Below are 21,888 nucleotides of genomic sequence, written 5' to 3'. Positions count from 1 at the left end.
GGGAGGGAATTGTGAAATATCGCTGATACCCCCCCCGCAGCCTATGAGAAGTCACGAGGGGGGTGTGGGGGTGTCTGGGTGTGTGTGTGGGGGTGTGACACACACACATCCCCTCTCCTCCCCCTTAGGTCCCAGTGGCCGCAGGGAGCCCTGCTGGCCCCCCCACAGGTGTCTGGCACCCAGCCAGGCCAAGGCGGTGGGAGTGTGGGGTCTGACCCCTCCATCCTGCCGGGAAGAGCTGTCACCGTGACACCCTTGAAGGAAGTTCCAGGTTGGGGATGGGAGGGAGATGGGGCACAGGCTTTATTGGGGGGGGGGGGGGTCACAGTGGTGGTACTGGGCTGCTATGACTGGGCCCCACTGTGGGTCCCACTGGTGATGCCGCCGTGGGCCCTGCCATGGGCCTCATGGGGGCAAAGCGCAGTGCCCCCCCCATGACACGGCGCAGCCAGGGCTGGACACGGAACAGGCTGACGTAGAAGTCCCGAGGCTGGTGGCCGAGGGGGGCTGGTGACCGCAGCAGGAGCCCCTCTGCTGTGCGCCGGCCCCCCTGGCACGCATCGAAGGTGCCCCAGCTCACCACTCCCACCTGTGGGGCAGGTGTCAGGGTTGGGTGTCTGAGCACATGGGGATCCCCAAAATTTTGGGGACACCCTCCCTCAATTTCATGCCCCCCCCCCCCCAATTTTGAGGACCCCTACCCAATTTCATGCCCCCCAATCCTGCAACACATCCCACCCATTTCATGCCCAGTTTCATGGCACCCCCCATACCTGAATGAACCGATGCCGCATCTCCAGGAACAGCGACCCCCCAGACTCCCCTGGGGGAGAGGGGCAGAGAAGGGGTATGAAAGAGTACCCACATCCCCCCCCGCCCATCCCCCCCCCCCCCCGCCCCCCCGTGCTCCCCTCCCCAAACCTTTGCAGGTGGTGGCTTCGGGGGGTCCCCCGCTCTCCTGTCCTGAGCAGAGGAACCTTGGAGTCACCACGGCGCCCACCTCCAGCCCGGCGTACGGCATCCCCGCCTGCGTTGCCCCCGACGCGCAAGCAGCCCACTGGGTGGGGGGAAACCCCAAATGAGTGTGTGCACCCCCAAACAACCCCATCCCAAGGCTTCATGCAGGGCCCTCACCGCCTGCTGGCTCTTGACTTGGACACCCATCCTCTGCCCGTCGAGCGACACAAACTCGGCTGCGACACGGGGACGGCCCAGCAGCTCGGCCTCTTGGGAGGGTTGTTTTTTGGGGGGGAGGGGGCAAGATCAGCACCCCTACATCTGGGTGTGATGCTTTCCCATGCAGGGGTGTGTTCCACCCTCCCCCAACCTTGCTCCTCGCATGTGGTCCCAGGTGGTTTCCTCATTGCCCGGTTGGCATCTTCAGTGCAGGGGATGCAGATGCGCCTGGTGGAGGGAAGGATTGGGGGGGGGAGTGTCAGGGGACCCCTTGGGCACACCCCTGCCCCACACACACATCCCACTGCCCCCCAACCCCCCACTGACCTGGGTTTCCCAGTGCTGCCCACATCCCGCTCCAGTTCAACCAGGGCCACGTCGTAGTCATAGAACTCAGGGACCCCCACAGCCCCCCCAGCACGAACATCGAACCCCTCATGAGTCACCCAGCGCCGGAGGGGCACCTGCTCTCCCTCCCCTGCCCCCCATCACGTCAGCAGGAGAGTGGGGCCCCCCCGACAGTGAGAGGGGGAGGGGTGAGGGGGTTTGGGGGTGTCCACCACCCCCCTTACCCAGGTCTGCAGTCCAGATTTGGGGTGCAGGCCCCCCCAGGAAACAGTGTGCCGCCGTCAGCACCCAGCGCCCCCCCAGCAGGGCTCCCCCGCAGCGCTGCTCACGCCCCGCCTGTGACAGCACCCAAGGGTGATGGGGACCCCCAAGGTGGGACACACACACCCCCCCGCCCCGAACACCCAGGTTGTCTTGGAAGGGGGGGAGGAGCAAGGGGGGGAGGCTGTGGGAGACACCCCCACCAACACCCGGGTGGCCCATGAAACCCCTCCAAACCCCGAGGTCCTCCACGGGAACCCTCTCAAACACTCAGGTGCCCCATGGGACCCCCCTCAGACCCCCTCTGGGACCCCCCAGATCCCCTGTGGGACCCTCCCACAGCCCCCCCCATGAGCTGTGGGGCACAAGGCATACACACACACACACACACACACACACACACACACACGCCCCCTTAGCAGGGTGGGGTGTGTGTGTGGGTGTCTGACCCTCAGCACAATGTGCCAGGGGGGCCGGGAGGCTCTGTGGGGGATGATGACACCGCAGATGTCCCCAAGGTTGGTGGTGTCCAGTGCCATGTCCAGTGCCTGCCGCAGCGCCGTTGCGTCTGCCAGCTTGAAGGCGTGGGGCTCATCCCGCCGGTGTGAGGCCACTGCCACCAGCTCGTCCATGTCCACGTCCAGCGTCCCCACCCCAAAGGCATAGATGTCTGGGGGACACACAATACAACTCACAGCTCTTGGGGAGTGGGCAGCAGCGGGGATGAGGGCTGGGGGCAGATGGGGATGGTGCTGGGGGGCTGGAAACTGGTCTGGGGCACCTGAAATGTGGCTTAGGGAATCTAGAATCGGGCTTGAGACACCTAGAATGGGGTTGAGGGCACCAAAAATAAGGTTGGACGCACCTGGAATGAGGTTTGGGACAGTTGGAATAGCACTTGGGGGAACAAAAATGGGGATGGGGAGCACCTCATTGGGGTCTGGGGTGCCTAGATCTGGGTTTGGAGCATCTAGAGTGGGTTTTGGGACACTGAGAATGGGGTTTGGAGCACCTATCATGGTGGTTGGGGGGGGGATCTAATGTGGATTTGGGGCACTCAAATTGGGCCTGGGGCATCTAAGAGGGGGTTTTGAGGCATCTCAGTAGGGTTTGGGGCATTTACAATGGGGTTGGAGGCACCTAAAGGGGGTTTGGGGAGTCCTCAATGGAGGTTTGGGATGTCAGGATAGACCTGAGGGCACCAAGGGTTGGGGGTTGGGTGACTCAGAAGCCACGTGGCAGGAGGGTGAGTGGGGGCAAGGTCCAGCCCTGGGGATGGGGTTGTGACCAGGAGGGCAGGAGTGGCCATGGTGGCCACCCCCGCGGTGGCTCTAGAGCAAACAGTGGTGGGGGTAGGTGGGGCCAAGGACACAGCGGGGGTGGACTGGCCTCAAACTGCCCTGAGATCCCCAAAACCATCTTGAGGTCCCCAAACCACCCTCAGTGTCTCCCAACCCAGCTTTGAGTACCCCAAAACCACCCTTGAAGTCCCCAAAGCCACACAAACAGAATTGGTCCCAAACTAACTCTGAGGCCCCTAAACCGTCCCTGAGGTTTGCAAACAAAGCTACTCTGGAGGTCCCCAAACCAACGTTTGAGGTTCTCAATCCACTTTTGAGGTTCCCAGCCCCACTCTTGAAGACCTCAAACCAACTTCTGAGGTCCCCAAACCCGTGCTGAAGTTCCCAAACAAACCTGGGGGTTCTTGAAGCCACCCTGGAGGTCCCCAGTGCCACCTCAAGGTCCTTAAACCATCCTTGAGGTCCCCTAGCCACGTGTCAGGGTCCCCCAGTCTATCCTTGAGGTCCCCAAAGACACCCTTGAGGTCCTCAAACAGCTTTCAGGGTCCCTGAAGCTACTTTTGAGGTCTCTAAAGCAACCTCAAGGTCCCCAAAGCGCACGTGACGCCCCACCAGCACACACCCAGATACTCCTCCCGATCTGCCTTGATCTCCAGCACGTCCTCAATCTGGGCCACCACGTCCCGGGGTTGTCCCCCAGCGTTGAACCTGCCTGCAGGGTGGTGGGATGTGTGGCCGGGGCTCCGGTCCCCCCGGGGTCCCTGCTGCACTCCCCCCCGTGCCCTCACCATCGGTCAGCAGGATGAGGACGTGGCGGATGTCCCGCCAGGCGCCCGAGCGGCCCGCCCGTGCGGCCCACTCCTTCTGGAGGAGCAGCATGCGGTACACCTCCACCAGCGCCTCGCGGACATTGGTGCCCGTCGCGTTGCCGTGGTCTGTGGGGACAAGGAGACCATCCCCAGCCCGGTCTGTGATGACATTATCATCTCCCCCGCAGGCCCCGCTCCACCCACGGGACACACCTGCCACGGTCATGCTCTCCAGGCGGCGGAGAACCTCATCGGCATCAGCCGACTCGTCCTCGGTGATGGAGACGATGACGCGGGCGTGGCTGGCGAAGGAGATGACAGCGAAGCTCACGGTCACCTCGAAGCTGCTGAGCTGCAGCGGGGACAGGGGCAGGTCCCACCAAGTCCCAATGGTCCTAACAGGGTCCCAGCTCATGCCTCGCAGCCCTAACACCATCCCACTTGTGATTCCACGCCCCATCCCACCCCCATCCCATCCCACTCGGGATCCCACCATGATGTCTCCATGGTCCCAACGTGTCCCGATGCTATTACCAATGTCCCTGCGTTTTCCTCATGGGCCCACCCCAATGCTACCCGTGTTCCCACTATCACCCATCCATGATCCCACCATATCTGCACTGCGAACACATTCCCCCTACCTCACCAATGACCCCACTCACAATCCCACCCCAACCCCACCCATGATCCCACCATCATCCTCCCACGATCCCACCGTCCCCTCACAGTCATACCACCATCCCAGCTCTTTCCTGGCAGTCCCTCCCTGTGCCCCACCATGGCCCCCCCGCCACGTTACCCCCCTGTGCCTCCCCCACGCCCCACCCTGCCCACGATGGCAGCTGCACACTCCCTGAAGAGTGGGAAGCCGGAGTGGGCGCTGCCAGAGGCGTCGAGGAGCAGGTAGAGCTGGAGGGAGCCCTCAGCACTCAACACCACACGCCGGGCCAGGGACGAGCCTGGGGGTGCCCAGGGGTTCACACCATGTGTGCACCCCTCACACACACATCGTGGGGGGGGGGGTGTGTGTCACTCACTCCCCACCCTCACTTGGGACCCACCGTTATGGGGACGGGCACCCGCCAGTGCCAGGACGGAGCCCAGAGAAGCCCCGAAGCCCTCGGTGACGTCCTCAGGGAGGTCGTGGGCGTAGGGGTCTGGGGGGGCAGGGGGAAACGGGGGAGACACGGGAAAATGGGAGGGTGCAGGGAGGGAGGAATTGGGGGACACGGGAAAAATGGGAGGGTGCAGGGAGGAACAGGAGGGTGCAGGGGGGAATGGGGGGGACACGGCAGGCACAGGTGGTCACAGGGTGCCACACGGGGAATGGGAGTGATGGGGGCAGGGGTGGGGACACGAGGGGGACACGGGTGGGTGGAGGGATGGACCCCTCTGTACGGGGTGCCCTCGGGGGCGGGGTCAGGCGTAGCCACGCCCACTCACGGCGGCAGGAGGGCTCGGGGCCGGACCAGCGTCCCGTCTCCAGGCAACGGCGGCTCGCGGGGCCCAGCAGTATCAGCCCCGCCCCGCAGCGCACGTGCACCACCGCCCCCCGATGCCGGCCACGCCCACTTGTCACCCCACCGGCCGGGGCCGGGGCCGGGGGACAGTCACCCTCTGGGGGGGCAAAGGGACACCTCAGGGGAGGGGGCATGGCCCCCCTCATGGGGACCCCCAACATTCACTCCACCACCCAACCACTGGGACCCCCCCGAACCCCGAGATCTCCCAACCACCGCGACACGGGCTCCCTTGGGGGGGTGGGGGGTGGGGGGGTAGGAGCAGGATTTTGGGGATCCTACGGGGATGTGGGGAACGATCTGGGATCTTCCAGGGGATTTGGGGCTCCCGAGGGGTGACTGAGGGGACCTCTGTGGTCCCCGGGGGAATTTGGGGTTCCCGGGGGGGAGGGGTATTCTGTGAGGTTCTCAGGGGATTTAGGGCTCCCGGGGAGGTTGGGGTCTTTGTGGTCTCCGGGGGGATGGAGTTGGAGTCCCCAGGACGATCGTCGGGGTGAATTCTGGAGGATTTATTGCCCCCAGGTGTACTGGGGGGGGAAGGGGGGGATGGATTGTACCCCCTCTGTCCCGGGACGCCGAGTAGGGGGGAGGGGCTGGTCTTACCGCCGTCATCGCAGACGGGGCTGGTGCCGGTCCAGAGCCCCCCAGGGCGGCATCGCCGCCGCTCGGGACCCCGCAGGGTGAGCCCGTCGTCACAGTCGAAGGTCAGTTCAGTACCGGGGGGGTGGGAGCGGCGGCGGGGGAAGAACGACCCGTGCGGGAACGACAGCGGCGCCGGGCAATGCACCTCTGGGTGGGGCAGAGAGGTGTGTGAGGAGGACGGGGGGGTGTCTGTCCTCCCCCAGCTCCCCACCGGGACAGCACGCACCTCTGCAGATCACGGGAGTCTCTTCCCCGGCGTGGGGGCAGCGGCCGGGGCGATGCCGGGGGGGTGGGTAGGGGTAGGTGCCCGGTGGGCAGCGAGTCCCGGCGGGGGGGCAGGTAGGGGTGGTGAGGGTAGACGGGGCTGGAACGGCCAGGACCCCCCCGGCGGGCAGGAGAAGGAGGAAGGGGAAGACGAGGAGGGTGAGCGGTTCGGGAGCCATGGCCAGGGTGCCGGGAAACCCGGGGGTTGGGGTGGGCCGGGAAAATGCGAGGGGCGGGTCCATACTCAGCAGCCATGCCCTCGAGGTGGGGCTGACGTCTGCTGACACACCCATCGGGGGGCAGTCACACCCACACCCCCTTCCCGCATCCACCCACACCCGAGGAACCCTCGGAGGAATAAGGGGCGAGTTTATGGAATAAACTGGTGGGCTATAGCATGGAAATGGTGCTTTGTAGGGCAGCAAATGTGATTTATGGAACAAAAATGGTGTTTTCATACAACGAAATGGTGTAAGAAGATGTGAGGAGCTGTGCAGACACCAGGGTCAGTCAGTGAAGAAGTGGGGGGGAGGAGGCACTTCAGGCACCATAAAGACTCCCCCGTAGCCTGTGGTGGAGCAGGTGTCCCCCCACAGCCCATGGAAGATGAGGGGGAGCAGAGACCCCACCTGCAGTGGAGAGGCCCCACGCTGAAGCAGGTGGAGACATAGGAAGACACTGTGACCCTGTGGGAAGGCTGCACTGGACCAAGCTCCTGGCAGGACCTGCAGCCTGTGGGCTGTGCCCCACACCGGGGCAGGTTTACTGGGGGGACCTGTGACTCCATGGGACGCCAGGCTGGAGCAGTCTGGACCAGAGGGACTTTGCCCCATGGAAGGGGGCAGCTGGTGAAGCCCCATGGGATCTCCCCAGGATTTTACAGTGTGGAGCCTGTGCTGGTGGAAGTGACGCAGGTTAGAACAGCAGCAGTGGTACTAACTACCCTCTAAACCCCTCCACGTGGGAAGCCAAGGATTGTTCAGGGGAAGTACCCCTGAGGGGCACCCAGCGGCTCTCACCCTCTCTAATCTGCTGGTTAAATACAGTCAGGCACATTTCATTCCGCCTGTGTTCATAGAAATCCTGAAGGAAGAAAACTCTGACTGAAGTAGGAATCTGCAGCATCAACAATCATCCTGCAGCAGTGGGATCAGAATCAAAGTGAAGCAACTGTGGGGCTTAACTGGTTCTAATGCAGGTCCCTAACCAGACAGACCCAGAGTGGCTGTGCTCCCCAGCCTGCATTGGATACACTAGAGGTATGGGAATGTGCCCCATTGAGGAAAACTTAAACTTAGCTCCTCTGGTTATGCATGGGATGGAAGTGTCATTAGAAAATGAGTGGAGCTGGGACAACACAGACAGACTTCCAGAGCTGCTGGGAACAGTGGGACTGGAAATAAAAGTAGGGTGCTGGGTAATTAATGAATCCATTCACCAGAGGCAACCCAAATCACTGTAACTGCAGTAGAAATAACAAAGAAACAGAAAAAAGTCTGTGTCATAGAAAAATGAGTCTGTTAGGCCTATTAGCCGAACTCCATCTTCAACACAGGCCCTTATGTGTTTCAGAATACAGGTCAGCCCCAAATGCTGTTTAATCTGTCACACTCCTTCAAGCGGATGGAATCAGTAATGCAGACCAATATCTCTGCAATTAAACCCAGCTGTTTGCCATTCCTGAGTACATTTTATGCAAGATGGTCAACGTGGTTACATATGAGGACCCCCATGTCTCCAAGACAATCTATGAGATGTGATTGGTTTCTTAGGAACAGGACTGTGAGCCTTTGCATAGATGCTGAAATACTAATAAATTGACTCCAACCACTGACTTTGAAGCATTCAAACACACTTTACAAGCTTCTCTTACAGCTCTGGAGACTAATCAATGGCTTTTGTCAGATATCTTGCCTCTGTAGGGAAAGGTAAATGAAACAGACCACCAGTTGACTGCAGATGCTACTCAGTGCTACTCAAAATAATGTTTTTCTAGCTCTTAGTTGTATCCAACTTCAATTGTGGATGCAATCTATAGTAGCTGCAATTAGATGGGAGGTGAGGAAGGCACCCTACCCACTGAAATTTGAAAGGTAAATTGGTTCAATGCAACTGAATTTCAGAGAAAATTCTAATCCTGGTGGTATCCAGTTAATTTCACCTACAACCCCACTGTGGGGGGAAGTGTGACCCATGGAGGACAGTGCTGGGTCCTTCTGCAGTCACAGACTGCTGCATGGGCCAGGTTTGCTCCCAGCTGCAGCTGATCCCTGTGAACTTCCCAGGGTTTTTTCAAGAACAACAAGAATGCATTTTGCACTCCAGGTAAAGAGACTTTGCTTTGAATTGTCTACTCTTATGCACTGGCTGGGAAGAGGGTGCTGAGCTTTTATTGATGACTTTGAAGAAGGCAGTGCAACCTCATTGGTCATTAGGACTTGTCAGAGCATCTCCTGAGCCCTGCACACACAGATGTTCCATGGAGCAGTGTCCTGATGCCAGGAGGGGTCTGCAGAGCAGAGCTGAGTGCAGGGCAGGTTGGATGAGGTCTGTGAGCACAGAGTGGGAAGTGACATGGGCAAAGAGAAGCAGCTCCAAGGCATGTTTATTGCTGGAGCTCGAACTCAGCTGATCCTCAGTTTAGGACCCCATGTGTAGGACTGAGGACTTCCAGGGGGCTCCTGCTGGGCTGCAGCTGCCTCCCACAATGGCGCGATTCTCTTATGTACTCTTGTGCCCCAGAGAGGAGCCCCATGCAGGAGACATCTCAGCACTGAGGCTGTGGCAATGCCACTCATCACCTGTGTGTGGGCAACTGCACTGAGCCCTGTGTGTCCCTGGCTGGGAGCGTAGGATGGGACTGCAGGAGCAGTTTGGAGCTCTGCCCTGCGAGACTGGATTCCTCAGCTCTCTGTGGGGTCCAGTTTCTTCTACAGGGAACACCAGGGTGTGATCACAGAGTGTTCAGCACAGGGCAGCTGAGACCAGGGCTGATGAATAGAGCAGCTCTCCCCACTCTGCACTCAGGGGAAGGTTTTACTGGCACTGCAGCAGCAATGTCAGGCAGTTCTGACAGAAGAAACACTCCTCAGTTGCAGTTAGGAGAAAACCAAAGCTCCAAAGCTCTGCTCTGCCCCCAGGTGACATTGGAGTGACAGTGCTGAAAAGCTCACACCTATCCACAGGGGATTTAGTCTGAGATCAGGCCATCCTTCTATTTACTGACTGCTGCCAGGCAGGACTGAGTTCTCCAGAGCCCACAGCTGACCTTCCTCCCAGCAGTGGCACGCTCAAGCCAGCACAAAATAGAGCTTGCAAAAGGGACCTGACAAAAGCTTTCCTGAATACAGAGTTATTCAGAGTGCATTTTGTAAGACTTGGAAGAGGTTTTCCTCAAAGAAGAGTTCCCTAACTTGTCACTGCCTTTTCCTCTCGGACAGGTCTCCACACTTGACAGCAGCAGATGCCCAACAGCAGCTCCATCAGCCAGTTCCTCCTCCTGGCCTTTGCAGACACACGGGAGCTGCAGCTCCTGCACTTCTGGCTCTTTCTGAGCATCTACCTGGCTGCTCTCCTGGGCAACGGCCTCATTGTCACCACCATATCCTGTGATCACCGCCTTCACACCCCCATGTACTTCTTCCTTCTCAACCTCTCTGTTGCTGACCTTGGCTGCATCTCCACCACTGTTCCCAAATCCATGGCCAATTCCTTGTGGGACACCAGGGCCATTTCCTACACAGGATGTGTGGCTCAACTCTTTTTATTTTTGCTCTCAACAGAGTTCTGTCTTCTCACTGTCATGGCCTATGACCGCTACGTTGCCATCTGCCACCCCCTGCACTACGGGACCCTCCTGGGCAGCAGAGCTTGTGTCCACATGGCAGCAGCTGCCTGGGGCAGTGTGTTTCTCCATGCTGTGCTGCACACAGCCAATACATTTTCACTGCCCCTCTGCAAGGGCAATGCCTTTGACCATTTCTTCTGTGAAATCCCCCAGATCCTCAAGCTCTCCTGCTCAAATGCCTACCTCAGGGAAATTGGCATCATTGTGATCAATGCTTGCTTAGCATTTGGGTGTTTTCTTTTCATTGTGGTGTCCTATGTGCAGACCTTCAGGGCCGTGCTGAGGATCCCCCTTGGAGCAGGGATGGCACAAAGTCTCCCTCACCTGGCCATGGTCTCCCTGTTTGTCATCAGTGGTGCGTTTGCCTATCTGAAGCCCCCCTCCATCTCCTCCCTGTCTTTGGACCTGGTAGTGGCATTTCTTTACTTGGTGGTTACACCAGCAGTGAACCCCCTCATCTACAGCATGAGGAACTAGGAGCTCAAGGATGTCATGTGAAAACTGATGACCGGATGTTTCTTAGCAGCAATAAGCTGCTCATCTTATTCTTCATATTGATGACTAGTATTGTTAGGACCAATCTGTGTTTAGTTGGTTTTTTAGTTGTTGGGGTTTTTTTTCTTCCTAGTTTCTCTAAGCTGTAATAACATGGTCCACACCTCATTCCTCAAGTCGTATCTCCTGGTCTTGTGGGACCCAGACACAGCGTAACGACGAACTGTGCTGTCTTTGCATCAGCTCTGCCTGCAATTCCTGCAATTCCTTTTTTTTCTTTTTTTTTTTTTTTTCTCCTTATCTTTATAAAACAGATTAACTGCACTTCATCAGCTGAACCACTTGACTACTTTTCTGGAACGGCAATGCTTTCTCACCAGGAAAGTATGGGAATTTCCAGGAAGTGAACCGATGGCAGCAGGAGAAATACTCACCTTCCCCTGCACCTGCAGTACTGTTAGTCTGTCTCCCTCGTCATTCGGGTGTTTCCACTTCTCCTGATGGTACAGCCATGCCTAAGGACATCTTTTCAGCAGACTGGCTGGACGTCTGCACTTCACTTCGATCAGAGGTTTCCATCTCTGCTTGCTCTTTGGTCATTCAGACGCTGCTCAGCTCTCTGGTGTCTGCTTTGAGCTTCAGAGAGTTAGAAATGCCCCATCTGTCAGAAGTTAATTGCCTGATCCGGAGGGGGGGGGGCGGGTACCAAAAGACCACAAATTCCCTGGGTGTCAGGCCACTGTCTCCCTTTCAGCACATCTGTACCCAAAAGATTTGCCTGAAAAGGCCCTATGGCCACCATGGTATTAACAGGGGTTTCCTCCCCTGTCAGCCACTGTGTCACAGAAATCACAGGCATTGACTGTATTTTCCCCAGAGCGTTCCAAATGATTAGACTTTTAGCTAGGATGGAGATCCCACACCGTTTTGCCTCAGTTGGCGTTAATGCTGCTGAGGAGAAGGGCTCTGAAGCCGGAGACTCTGTCGAGGGACCCCTTTCTGCAAGCAATCAACCCCCGGGCATAGATCCGCCAGGGCAACTAACAAAAAGCACCAAAGATCAAAAGGAGAGAGGCAGCGGCGCACCCATCAGCGGCCATCTGCGCCCATCAACAGCCATTGCTCGTCCCCTGCACTGCCCGGAGCGGTGACTCATCGGGGGCGGAGCTAAGGGCGACAGGAATTATCCCTCTCCATACAAGAGGGGCCTCCGGGAGCGCTGCGACTCGGAGCGCGGTGAACAGGACGTGGCGCGGCAGTTGGCGGAGGCAGGGCAAGCAGGCCGAGCAAGCCTCCCCTCCTAGCTAGCTGAGAGGGTAAATTCAGAGGACTGGCTTACAGAGTACAAAGGGCGAGCTGAGGGTTCCCTGTCTGCTGTGTGCACAGACAGTTAACCATGGTCTCCACCAGGCGGAGAGGTTCCCCCTACAAATCTGGGGCAACCCCGACGGCGGGTCTGCCTAGAGATGCTGCGGGTCAGGTCTCAGGCTGCAGGGAATGCCAGAGTCTGCAGTTGCCAGGGAAAAGAGGCAAACACCTAACCTGTGTGAGGTGTGAGCAGGTCGATGATCTGCTTTGTTTGGTAGCAGAACTAAAGGAAGAGAACGAAAGACTGCGAGCGATCAGGGATTGCGAGCGAGAGATTGACTGGTGGAGTAGCTCCCTGGCATCCCAAAAAGATGAGAGTCGGGAAGACACCTCGCACCTGAAGACGGTCCCCCTCTCTGCCCTAGCATGGTAAATGGGAGTGACCCAAACCCCAAGGAGGCCTGGAAGACAGTCCCCACTCGCCATCGTAGGCACTCCCGCTGCCTACCTACCCCACTCCCCCAGGTTTCCCTAAGCAACAGGTTTGGGGCCCTGGTAGTTGAGGAGGAGGTATGTGAGGAGATGAATGGAGCCCCTCTGGCTCAGAGGAAGCGGAAGCCTAGAGTGAGGCGCCTCGAGACTGCCTCTGTTAGGCAAGAGAGAAAGGTAGTTGTAGGGGATTCCCTTCTCAGAGGGACAGAAAGACCTATATGTAGACCAGACCCTACACACAGGGAGGTGTGCTGCCTCCCTGGAGCCCGGGTCAGGGACATTACCAGAAGGCTCCCAGGGCTGGTAAGATCCACAAACTATTATCCGTTACTGATAGTTCAAGCTGGCAGGGATGCAATCACAAAGTGTAGCCTTCGAGCTGTCAAAAGGGAATTCCGGGACCTGGGGCGCTTTGTTGAGGGGGGGGGGGGGAAGCCCAAATAATATTCTCCTCTATCTCCACTTGTGGGAGGAGGGGCTCAGAGCAGGACAAGAGAACCCACGAGTTGAATGTGTGGCTGAAAGGCTGGTGCCGGCACAAGAACTTCGGGCTTTTTGATCAGGGGATGATGTATTCTGCTCCTGGCATGATGACTGCTGAGGGGGCTCACCTGTCCTATAAAGGAAAGCGGATCCTTGCCCAGGAGATGGCAGGGCTCATTGATCGGGCTTTAAACTAGTTAGGAAGGGGGAAGGGGATATTAAGAAGGCTGCTGGGGTTAGGCTTCGGGAGTCACAACCAGAGTTGATGGTGGAGAAAGGTAAATACCAACAGCACAGTGGTGGACTTGGGGACGTTTTTCCACGTGAGAGTAGGAAAAATTCTGTGGACTGCCCTGAGTACTCCTCAGTGGAGCCACTTCTGCCAGTCCCCTGTCAGAAATCTCACTGTGGGCCGTTGAGGGTACCTACATCTGCTGCCCCACTAAAATGCCTTTATACAAATGCACATAGCATGGGGAACAAACAAGAAGAATTAGAGATCTTTGTGCGGTCGCAGGGCCACGATCTCATTGCAATCACAGAGACGTGGTGGGATAACCTGGACGACTGGCACGCTGTCCTGGATGGCTACGTGCTTTTTAGGAAAGACAGGCTAGGGAGGCGAGGTGGGGGAGTTGCTCTTTATGTGAGAGGGCACCTAGAATGTATTGAGCTCCACCTGGGAAGGATGAACCATCTGTCGAGTGCTTGTGGGTTAAAATCAAGGGGCAAACTGGTATGGGTGACATTGTTGTGGGAGTGTGCTATAGGCCCCATGATCAAGAGGAGCAGGTTGATAGCACATTCTATAAGCAGTTAGAAACAGCCTCAAGATCCCGGGCACTGATCCTTATGTGGGACTTCAACTATCCAGATATTTGCTGGGCATTCAACACGGCCAGTCGTATGCAGTTGTCGTGGTTTCACCCCGGGTGAGAGCCTAGATCCACGCAGCTGCCTGCTCCTTAAAGGAAAAGAGCAGGGAAAAGGGAAGGGGGGGGGGTGAGAAGTAAGGGAAGGGAAAAGGAAGGGGCAAATAACCCCAAAACCAAGAAATAAGAGGCCCGTGGGTTGGGATAAGGATAGTTTACTAAGATAACAGAAAGATACAATATAACAATGCTAACAGGACTTTAGAGCAAAAATCTATGAAGCTGTTGATACACAATGCAGTTTCTCACTGAACCCACAGCTCAGGCCGTGCCACCCAGAGCCGTCCTGGAACCCGACCGTCCCCCAAGAACCGCGTGTCCCGGAGCCGCCCCAGGCCTTCCTCCCGTCAGCCCCCGATATCCTGGGCAGGACGTAACTGGCGTGGAATACTCTCTTTGGTCAGTTAGGTCACCTGTCCTGGCTTCGCCCCTCCTTTCTCATGAAGAGCTGAGAAAGTCCTTGACTGTCTGACAGCAACTAAAACCATCAGGGTGTTACCAGCACTGCTTTCATTTTAACTCCCAAACACAGCATTCCATCCGCTGCTACAAATGAAGTTAACTCCATCCTGACCAAAACCAGGACACAGGCTTAGAGAGTTGGGCTTGTTCCACCTGGAGAAGAAAAGGCTCTGGGGAGCTCTTACAGTAGCCTTCCAGTACCTGAAGGGACCTACAAGAAAGATAGAGAAGAACTGTTTACAAAGGAATGGAGTGATAGGACTCGGGGTAATGGCTTTAGGCTTGTCGTGGTTTTACCCTGGCTGAGAGCTGAGATCCACGCAGCTGCCTGCTGAAAGAGGGAAGATTTAGTGTAGACATTAAGAAAATAATTCTTTACCATGAGGCTGGTGAGGCACTGGAGCAAGTTTCCCTGTTGGGAATGCCCTCTCACTGGCAGTGTTCAAGGCCAGGTTAGATGGGGCTTTGAGCCACCACTTGGTCTAGTGGAGGCTGTCCCTTCCCATGGCAAGTAGGTGGGAACTAGATGGTTTTTGAGGTCCCTTTCAAACCAAACTATTTTGTGGTTCTATGATTCTATGATCTTTTTTGTATGGGGGCTATAATGTAACTCTTTTGCATTTAGTATGCCACAGGTCAGTGTTAACATGTCACATTTTTTTTTAATTTTAACTAATGGATCCATTTCACTAATAGTCTAGTAATGAAAAGTGGTGCACTCGAAGTTCTCAGGTAAATCTCTCAATAAGTATCACGCTGTTAAGAATTGAGTTCTAGCTCTAGCAGTATTGTGTTACAATTCAACAAATCTAAACTCATTTAGTATATAATCTGTGCTTCATTTAAAATTATTAGACAACCTATTTTATGCTACTTGATATCCTCATGATGCCTCCCACATCAGAAACCTTCATTCCCACAAAACGCAAATATAACTAAAATAGGATCATAAAAAATATACTTAAAATATACATGTTTACTACTTAACATTTCTTCTACCAGGGAGAAATTACCTGTATGGGTTATTTTGACATGTTTTCGATAGCTGCTATTCATATCTCATATGTGTATAACTATACAATGTGAAAATGAGACCTCATTAGGTTTGAAGACTGTCTGTCCAGTAATTAATTTCACCTAGTGGTAAAGCTTTAGTATTTCAACACTGATTAAATAAGAGAGACTGAAAGAATTTACATTGAACCTTTACGTCACTGTAACCATTTTGTGGGGGAGATGGCCAGAAAACTCTCTTGTTTATTCACCCCCGACATAGAACAGTTCAGCAGTTGTGTAAGTTTGCACTCCACGCTGAAGGCACTGTAAACAATGGTGACATTAGAAAACCACACTCACCTGAAATTTGCAGCACAAATGGATGCTGTCAAATATTAAAGCTGCTTTCAGACATAATCCATTTTACTAGTCTGCTGGTCCCTTGGACTCTCTGTTAATCTTTGCAGAGAGTTTTAAAAGGTGAAAACATCCTTTAGCACAATTTCACATGGTGGGAATAAGCAAGAAAATAAATTTTTAATCTTTCTATAGACAGGAATAAAGAAACAACAGTGAATAGAAACTGGCGCATCTGTAGGGCAGACAGACTGGATTTCAATTAAGGATGTGGATCATACACCCTGTCTTTCAAGGTTTGTGGATGCCTGGAGTAGTGCTACCCTGCCTAGATGCACTCATGAGGCACTGAGGGCAAATTTGTTGTTACTGAAGATGTATACCTCTACGTCCAAATTAGGACTCAATTCCTACTCAATTTAGGAATTCATTAACCCAGTTCCAGATGATATGACATTGAAATTATATGATCTATGAAATACTTTCCTGCCAGCTCCTTAGCCATTACAGTTCACCCGGCATATTAGCTTACACCAAACCTGACCGAAAGTATCCGTGCTAAACTGGCTGCAGAGTCAGTGCGCTACATCTTCTGCCTCTCAGAGAGCCACCAGCTGCAGAAAGGTGGAAGCTGATAGTTACTGACCTGAAATCTCCTGCAGGACCAGGCAGCAGTGGCTTACCTTTCCACAGTAATTTTCTTTTCTTCTGGTAGGCAGATTATCTTGTGCTGTGGAAGTACGGTGGAAGGATGGAAGTGAGATGCAAGTAGTTGACTCCTTCTAAACCCACCTGGGCATGATCCTGTGTGATCTAGTCTAGGTGATCCTGCTCTGGCAGGGTGTTGGACTAGATGATCTTTTGAGGTGCCTTCCAACTCCTAACAGTCTGTGAATCTGTGATATCCAGCACGGTGACCAAAGAGAGAAGTACCCCGTTTTGCAGCATGACTCCAGAATCCTCAGTCAGGTGGATATTTTCCACCAAGTTTTTCACACCAGGAGCTACAAACAAGATATTCAGAGGATTTACAGACACAGTTATAGCTGCTATGACCACAGCCATAGGAACGAGGTCCTGGATCAGAGTATGGCTTCTTCATCTCAGGCTCAATATAGACCGTCTGGCAAAGCAACTGTAAAGGACATAGGCAGAGGGTCCTCTTCTACTGAATAAACAGCTGTTCCTGAGGAAAAACCTTCTTGTCTAGCTACTGGGACCTTTCTAGATTCTGGTACAGAGAAGTCTTTATGTTAAATTTTATTTTTCAGGCTCCTTGCTCCAACAAGGAACTGTAGTACAGAACCATCCAAGTTGGCAATTGAAGTGCTTGATTTCTTGCACATGCAACGGGGATGGTCACCTTCTCCTGTTCTTTCTCCACTCTTGTCTCCTGTTAGCTGCTATCTCTGACCCAGCTTTCACTGACCCTGGACTCAGGCACTGATCAGCTGCGGAATGCAAGGATCAGGGACGCCTGGCAGGTGTGAGAAGGAACGGGAAGGCTATAGTGACGTTACTAAGATTTGGTATTTAAATCCAAACTTCAGTTCTGACCTCTTTCTAGCATCTTGGACATGTTCTGACTCTCACCATTGACAACAAGAGAGCACAGAACTTCCTGTCAAGGCTAACAGAGATATATGACCCACCAGTTTCCTTTGCTGTCAGCTCTGAAACAACAAAAATTATCAGGAAAGGCATTTCCCAGACTGCATAGTCACTGTGCAGTGTTACGAATGGATGGCCCACATCCACACAGTGACATTTGGTGGGTCAGAAAGCGACATCTCATTACCTGTAGTGCCTGTTCTTTTCTTCCTGTAGTGAATTCGACTGTTTGCTGGGCTTTGCAATATGTCTTTAGATGTGGGGGTGGTGGGGTTACTCTGAGGTCTTTTTACAAAAGAGCGTTTTGACAGCTGTGATGAAGGAGTGCATCTGTATGTTGACGCAAGAGAAAGGTAGAGGGTGAGGGGAAGGTGATGATTTGTAGATGCTTTGTGAATACCCTGCAGGCAGAATGATGCCTAAATGACAGGTGATCCTAATAGGAATGATAGACTTCCACTACAGTTGGGCTCTTTATCTTTGTTGCCCTGAAATTTCTCAGCTACAAAATGGGAATAATTATATTTTCTTCATTTCACCTGTTTTCTGTTTTCTTTACAAACAGAATTGTCCTTCTTCAGTGCTTTACCCCTTCCTAACATTTCCATAGCAACACACAACCCATGAAAGTACCTGTAACTATTTCAAAAAGGACACAGGGAAGAAAACCCAGACCCCGGGGTGCATGTGAACAGGAGCCGTGGGTTGCTTTGTCTCCAGGTCAGCCATAGGCAGGGTGCCCTATATGCTGGGAGTGGATGGAGACTGGAAATCTCCCAGTTGTGGCCCAGCAAGGTTGCATCCAAGGGATGCCTGCGGGGGAAGGAAAGACTCATGGTTGCACAGCTCCGGGCATGAGCAGAGCCCTTGGGAGACCCATTGTTCCTGTCCCCTTCCAGCTTGCAGGCTCCCTGTTTGACTCCCCGTCGAGGTTTGAATGTCTGTGGTGGTTTAGGCCTGGCTGGAGGCCAGACGCCCACCAAAGTTGGTCTATGACCCCCCCTTTGTAGTTGGACAGGGGAGAAAATGTATATTGAGAGGTTTAGGAATCAGTGTAAGGACAGAGAGATCATCCTGTCAACAACAACATGGGCAAATCACACTCAGCACAGAGTGAAGGACAGAAAACTCTCTAATTTATTACACTACAGAAACAGCGAAACTGGAGTGGGGAGCGACCAGATCTTAAAGCAACGTGAGCAGATCTTAAAACACTTTCCCCCCCACCACTCCCTTCCTAGCAAACTTTAGTCAGGATTATGCTCCCTTCTTCCCTCCCGTTGTGGCACGGGGAGGGCAGGGACTGGGGAAGATGGGGTTCTCGGTAGCACCTTCCCCCTCCCCGCCATTCTAAGCAGACTTCCCTTTAGCCATGATTTTGCTCCCTTCTTCGCCCCAGTGGGGGTACAGGGGTGCAGGGACTGGGAAAATGGGGTTCTCGGTCACTTCTTCATGAGCTGTTTTCCTTTTCCAGATCTTATAACACCTCTACCTCCCCTCCCACCCTTCCCTTCTTAGTAGACTTCACCCTAGTCATGATTTCACTCCCTTCTACCCCCCCACATCGTAGCGTGGGGAGGGGCAGGGACTGGGAGATGGGGGCTTTGGTCAGTTCCTTGCAAGTTGGTTTCCTTCTCAGCCGGGGGGGGGACACGACATTCATTCCACACCCTCCCCCTGCTGCACTGTAGGGTCTCACCCACAACAGACAGTCCTCCATGAACTACTCCAATGTGAGTCCTTCCCCACAGGGCTTTATCTGTTCATCAGCTGCCCCGCCGTGGGTCACTGCTGTGGCGGGCAGTCATAAATCCCAATGTCTCTCCAGTCCTCTGTGGGGTCACCAGCCTCCCCCCACCAAATCTCTCTCTCGCTCATCTCTGTGTTTCTGCTTCTCTTCATGGGCTGCAAGTGCTGGCAGGGGCTTGATCCGAGACGGGTCACAGCACCTTCTCTATGTGTCCACCTGCTCCACCCAGCATGGAGCCTCTCCACTGGCCACGGTCATGGGCTTCCTTCTTCTCTCACAGGACCTGAAGACAATGATGAGATGCCACGTAAATGGCCAAAGACTGAAACAGAGCAAGACTATGAAGAGTGGAAAAAGAAGATCCTGGAAAATGCTGCTAAGGCACAAGAGACAAGTAGGAGTCTCTGCAGTGCCACCGAGTAGTACAACTGCTGCTTGCTCATCATTTTAACTCTCCCTCTGCTCTGAGTTCCTGTAGCATAGGAGGGACAGCTACCTGGTAGCCAGCTGGTTTTATTTATTAGCTGTTTAAGGATTTCAGAAGTTACTTGAGGTAAATTACACCGTAATTGAGGTGATTTTACAAAGGCTTGTCTGACCGTTCCCCAGGCCGGTACCTGAGCAGCTGGGGCATGACACAGAATAGCTTCATTCTCTTGCTGCAAGAAGAATGATGTGTTAAGAGTAAAGAAACTGTAAGCTTTATGCTCTTGGGTCCCTGGCTAGGAGTAGTCTGTGAAAAAAAGAGGGAGGGGACTAACGGTCCCTCATTGAACTGCAAAACCAGCAGAGGAATTAAGACTGATTTTTTAAAATTCTTTTTTTTTTTTTTTTTTTTTTACTTTTAGCAGTACAACACTGCTGTACAGTTACACTGTAGTGTAACTACATGTCTCTTATGTCTTCTGCCCTGGATGTGCAAAGAGAAGTTAACTTTTATGACCCCTCATTTCAAAACAACCCAGAAAGCCCCAAGTGTCCCTGTGAACCAAAAGTAAGGTATCTGACATCTGAGCATTTTGATTTGAAACGCTGTCCGTGGCTGAGCTTCTCAGCAGTACATTAAGGGCTTGCCAAATGCCTCACTGCTGTGCATGCTCCCTGCTTACCAGGGTGACACCAATGGCACCAGGATCACAGTAGTCGACACCATTACCTGCTTTAGATGCCAGCGTGTGGCGCTGGGTCTTTCTGTCACACTTACTGACTTGCAGGTCGCCCGAGGTTTGGCCTTTCAGCACTTTGCAGAGCTGAAAACAAACTTCACAGGACACAGTGAAACACCCTGTAAGGCTGCAGAGGTCAGCTTCACTGGACCCCAGAGCTGCGTGACGGCTGCCAAAGGGGAAGGGACTCTATTAGGAGCAAAAGAGCAATCCTGCTGGCCAGATGCACCTTCTCCTTGGAGAAGATGGAGAGGAAACACGTCCAAGACACCAGTGAGCATCCATGTGTCAGCCTCTTACAAAACCAGAAGAGGGAATAGCACCCGTTAGCTGGAAAATTAAACCTTCTGGCCATTTTCCTGTCACTTCTCCTCCCAAAACATAAAAAAGGAAATCATTTGAAGCCAACTTAATTAGCAGGAGCTAATCTCATTGCAGATGCAAGTTCTGAAACGGAGCTGTAACTGTGGAGTGGACTTGAACACTAACGCTTGATGCGCAGAGAAAGTGCTGGATAATGAACCCATGCAGAGTAAGAGCTGCAACAAGTGCCTGCCCTTTAAAGCCCAGTCCAATACATAGCAGAGGGCTTTCAGGGTGGGAGAGGATCCAGCCTCGTACATTAGCATTATGTTGTTAAGACCTACTCAGAGATGCTTTGAGGTGGGTTGGTGCAGGGATTTAAACCAGAGCTGAGAAATAGGCTTATTCCATTTGAATGGAATCTATTAGTATTCATTCAGAAATAGGCAGACCCATTAATAAAATACCATTTAGCATGCAGAACCACTGTGGAAGGAAAACATGAACAAAAGTGGGCCTTCACAGGAGGTGAGATATTGTCAAGATTATTACACTTGATTTTAATTCTTCTTCTCCCTTTTGATTCTGGAAATGCTGTGGAAGTCCAGAATTCAGGACTATGGAAAAGGAGAAGCATAACTGGAAAAGATGACTAGACTACTGTAAGCCAGGCTTACAATCTCTTTATTAGCAGCCAACACTTTTGCTAAATCAAGGGATGTGAAAGTCCATAAAGTCAAAGACAGCTTCGCCGTGGTTTGATGCCTTTGCTGCCAAGCTAGTGAGAGTAGTGCTGGATTCTGTGTTTCCTGAGAGTCTATCCAGCTCATGCTGAGTTTTGCAGAATCTAGAAGAGGAAGAAAGGAAACCACAGCTTTAATAAAAAATGTTCCGCTTTTAGCTGGGAGATTGTAAGTGGCTCCAAACTCTTTATACGTCAGGGAAAAGTTTTAAATACAAAATAAGGTAGTAGCATGAAGAAAATGTAAATGTTAAAGAGCAAAGTGAGGGGAAAAAAGGGCTTCCACCTCCTAACTGGGTTAAAGGCAGTCTGGCAACACACCGCCTCCCTGTTACTGAACAGCATCAACACCTATTTTGCATGTCACACCATATCAACTTCTCAGCCTTCAGGAAAGTTGTCAGGAGGAATAAAAAAGCCCTCAACCTATAACTTACAAAATGAAGGGCTGCAGCCACAGACCATGAGAAGATCTTACAAGTTTTAAATAAAGTAAGGAAACTTAGTGTTTCCTTTAGGAAAACAGTGTCATTTTACTGCAGTTCAGCTCCAGGTAGGAAGTAACAAGTACAAAGAATAGAAAGGTGACTGAATAGGGATTGGAACACAGCTGCCAGGGGCAG

The 21,888-nt window shown here is 53.4% G+C and overlaps 1 protein-coding gene across 1 annotated transcript; it reads right to left on the bottom strand.

Annotated features, from left to right (window-relative positions):
• Nucleotides 1-272: 272 nt before the first annotated feature.
• C2 (complement C2) lies at nt 273-6,614 on the bottom strand (the record flags this gene model as incomplete). Its single annotated transcript, XM_084268697.1, has 16 exons — nt 273-589; nt 774-823; nt 922-1,057; nt 1,135-1,226; nt 1,328-1,404; nt 1,504-1,654; nt 1,749-1,860; nt 2,235-2,455; nt 3,709-3,798; nt 3,875-4,021; nt 4,109-4,247; nt 4,721-4,854; nt 4,957-5,052; nt 5,339-5,512; nt 6,019-6,204; nt 6,284-6,614. 16 exons carry the CDS (start codon nt 6,612-6,614, stop codon nt 323-325), a joined length of 2,403 nt encoding a protein of 800 aa, XP_084124823.1. The 3' UTR covers nt 273-322.
• Between the last annotated feature and the right edge of the window lie 15,274 nt (nt 6,615-21,888).

Source organism: Gallinula chloropus (assembly GCF_964237585.1).
Source record: "Gallinula chloropus genome assembly, chromosome: 10".
NCBI lineage: Eukaryota > Metazoa > Chordata > Aves > Gruiformes > Rallidae > Gallinula > Gallinula chloropus.
This window is presented reverse-complemented; position numbering and strand designations above follow the sequence as displayed.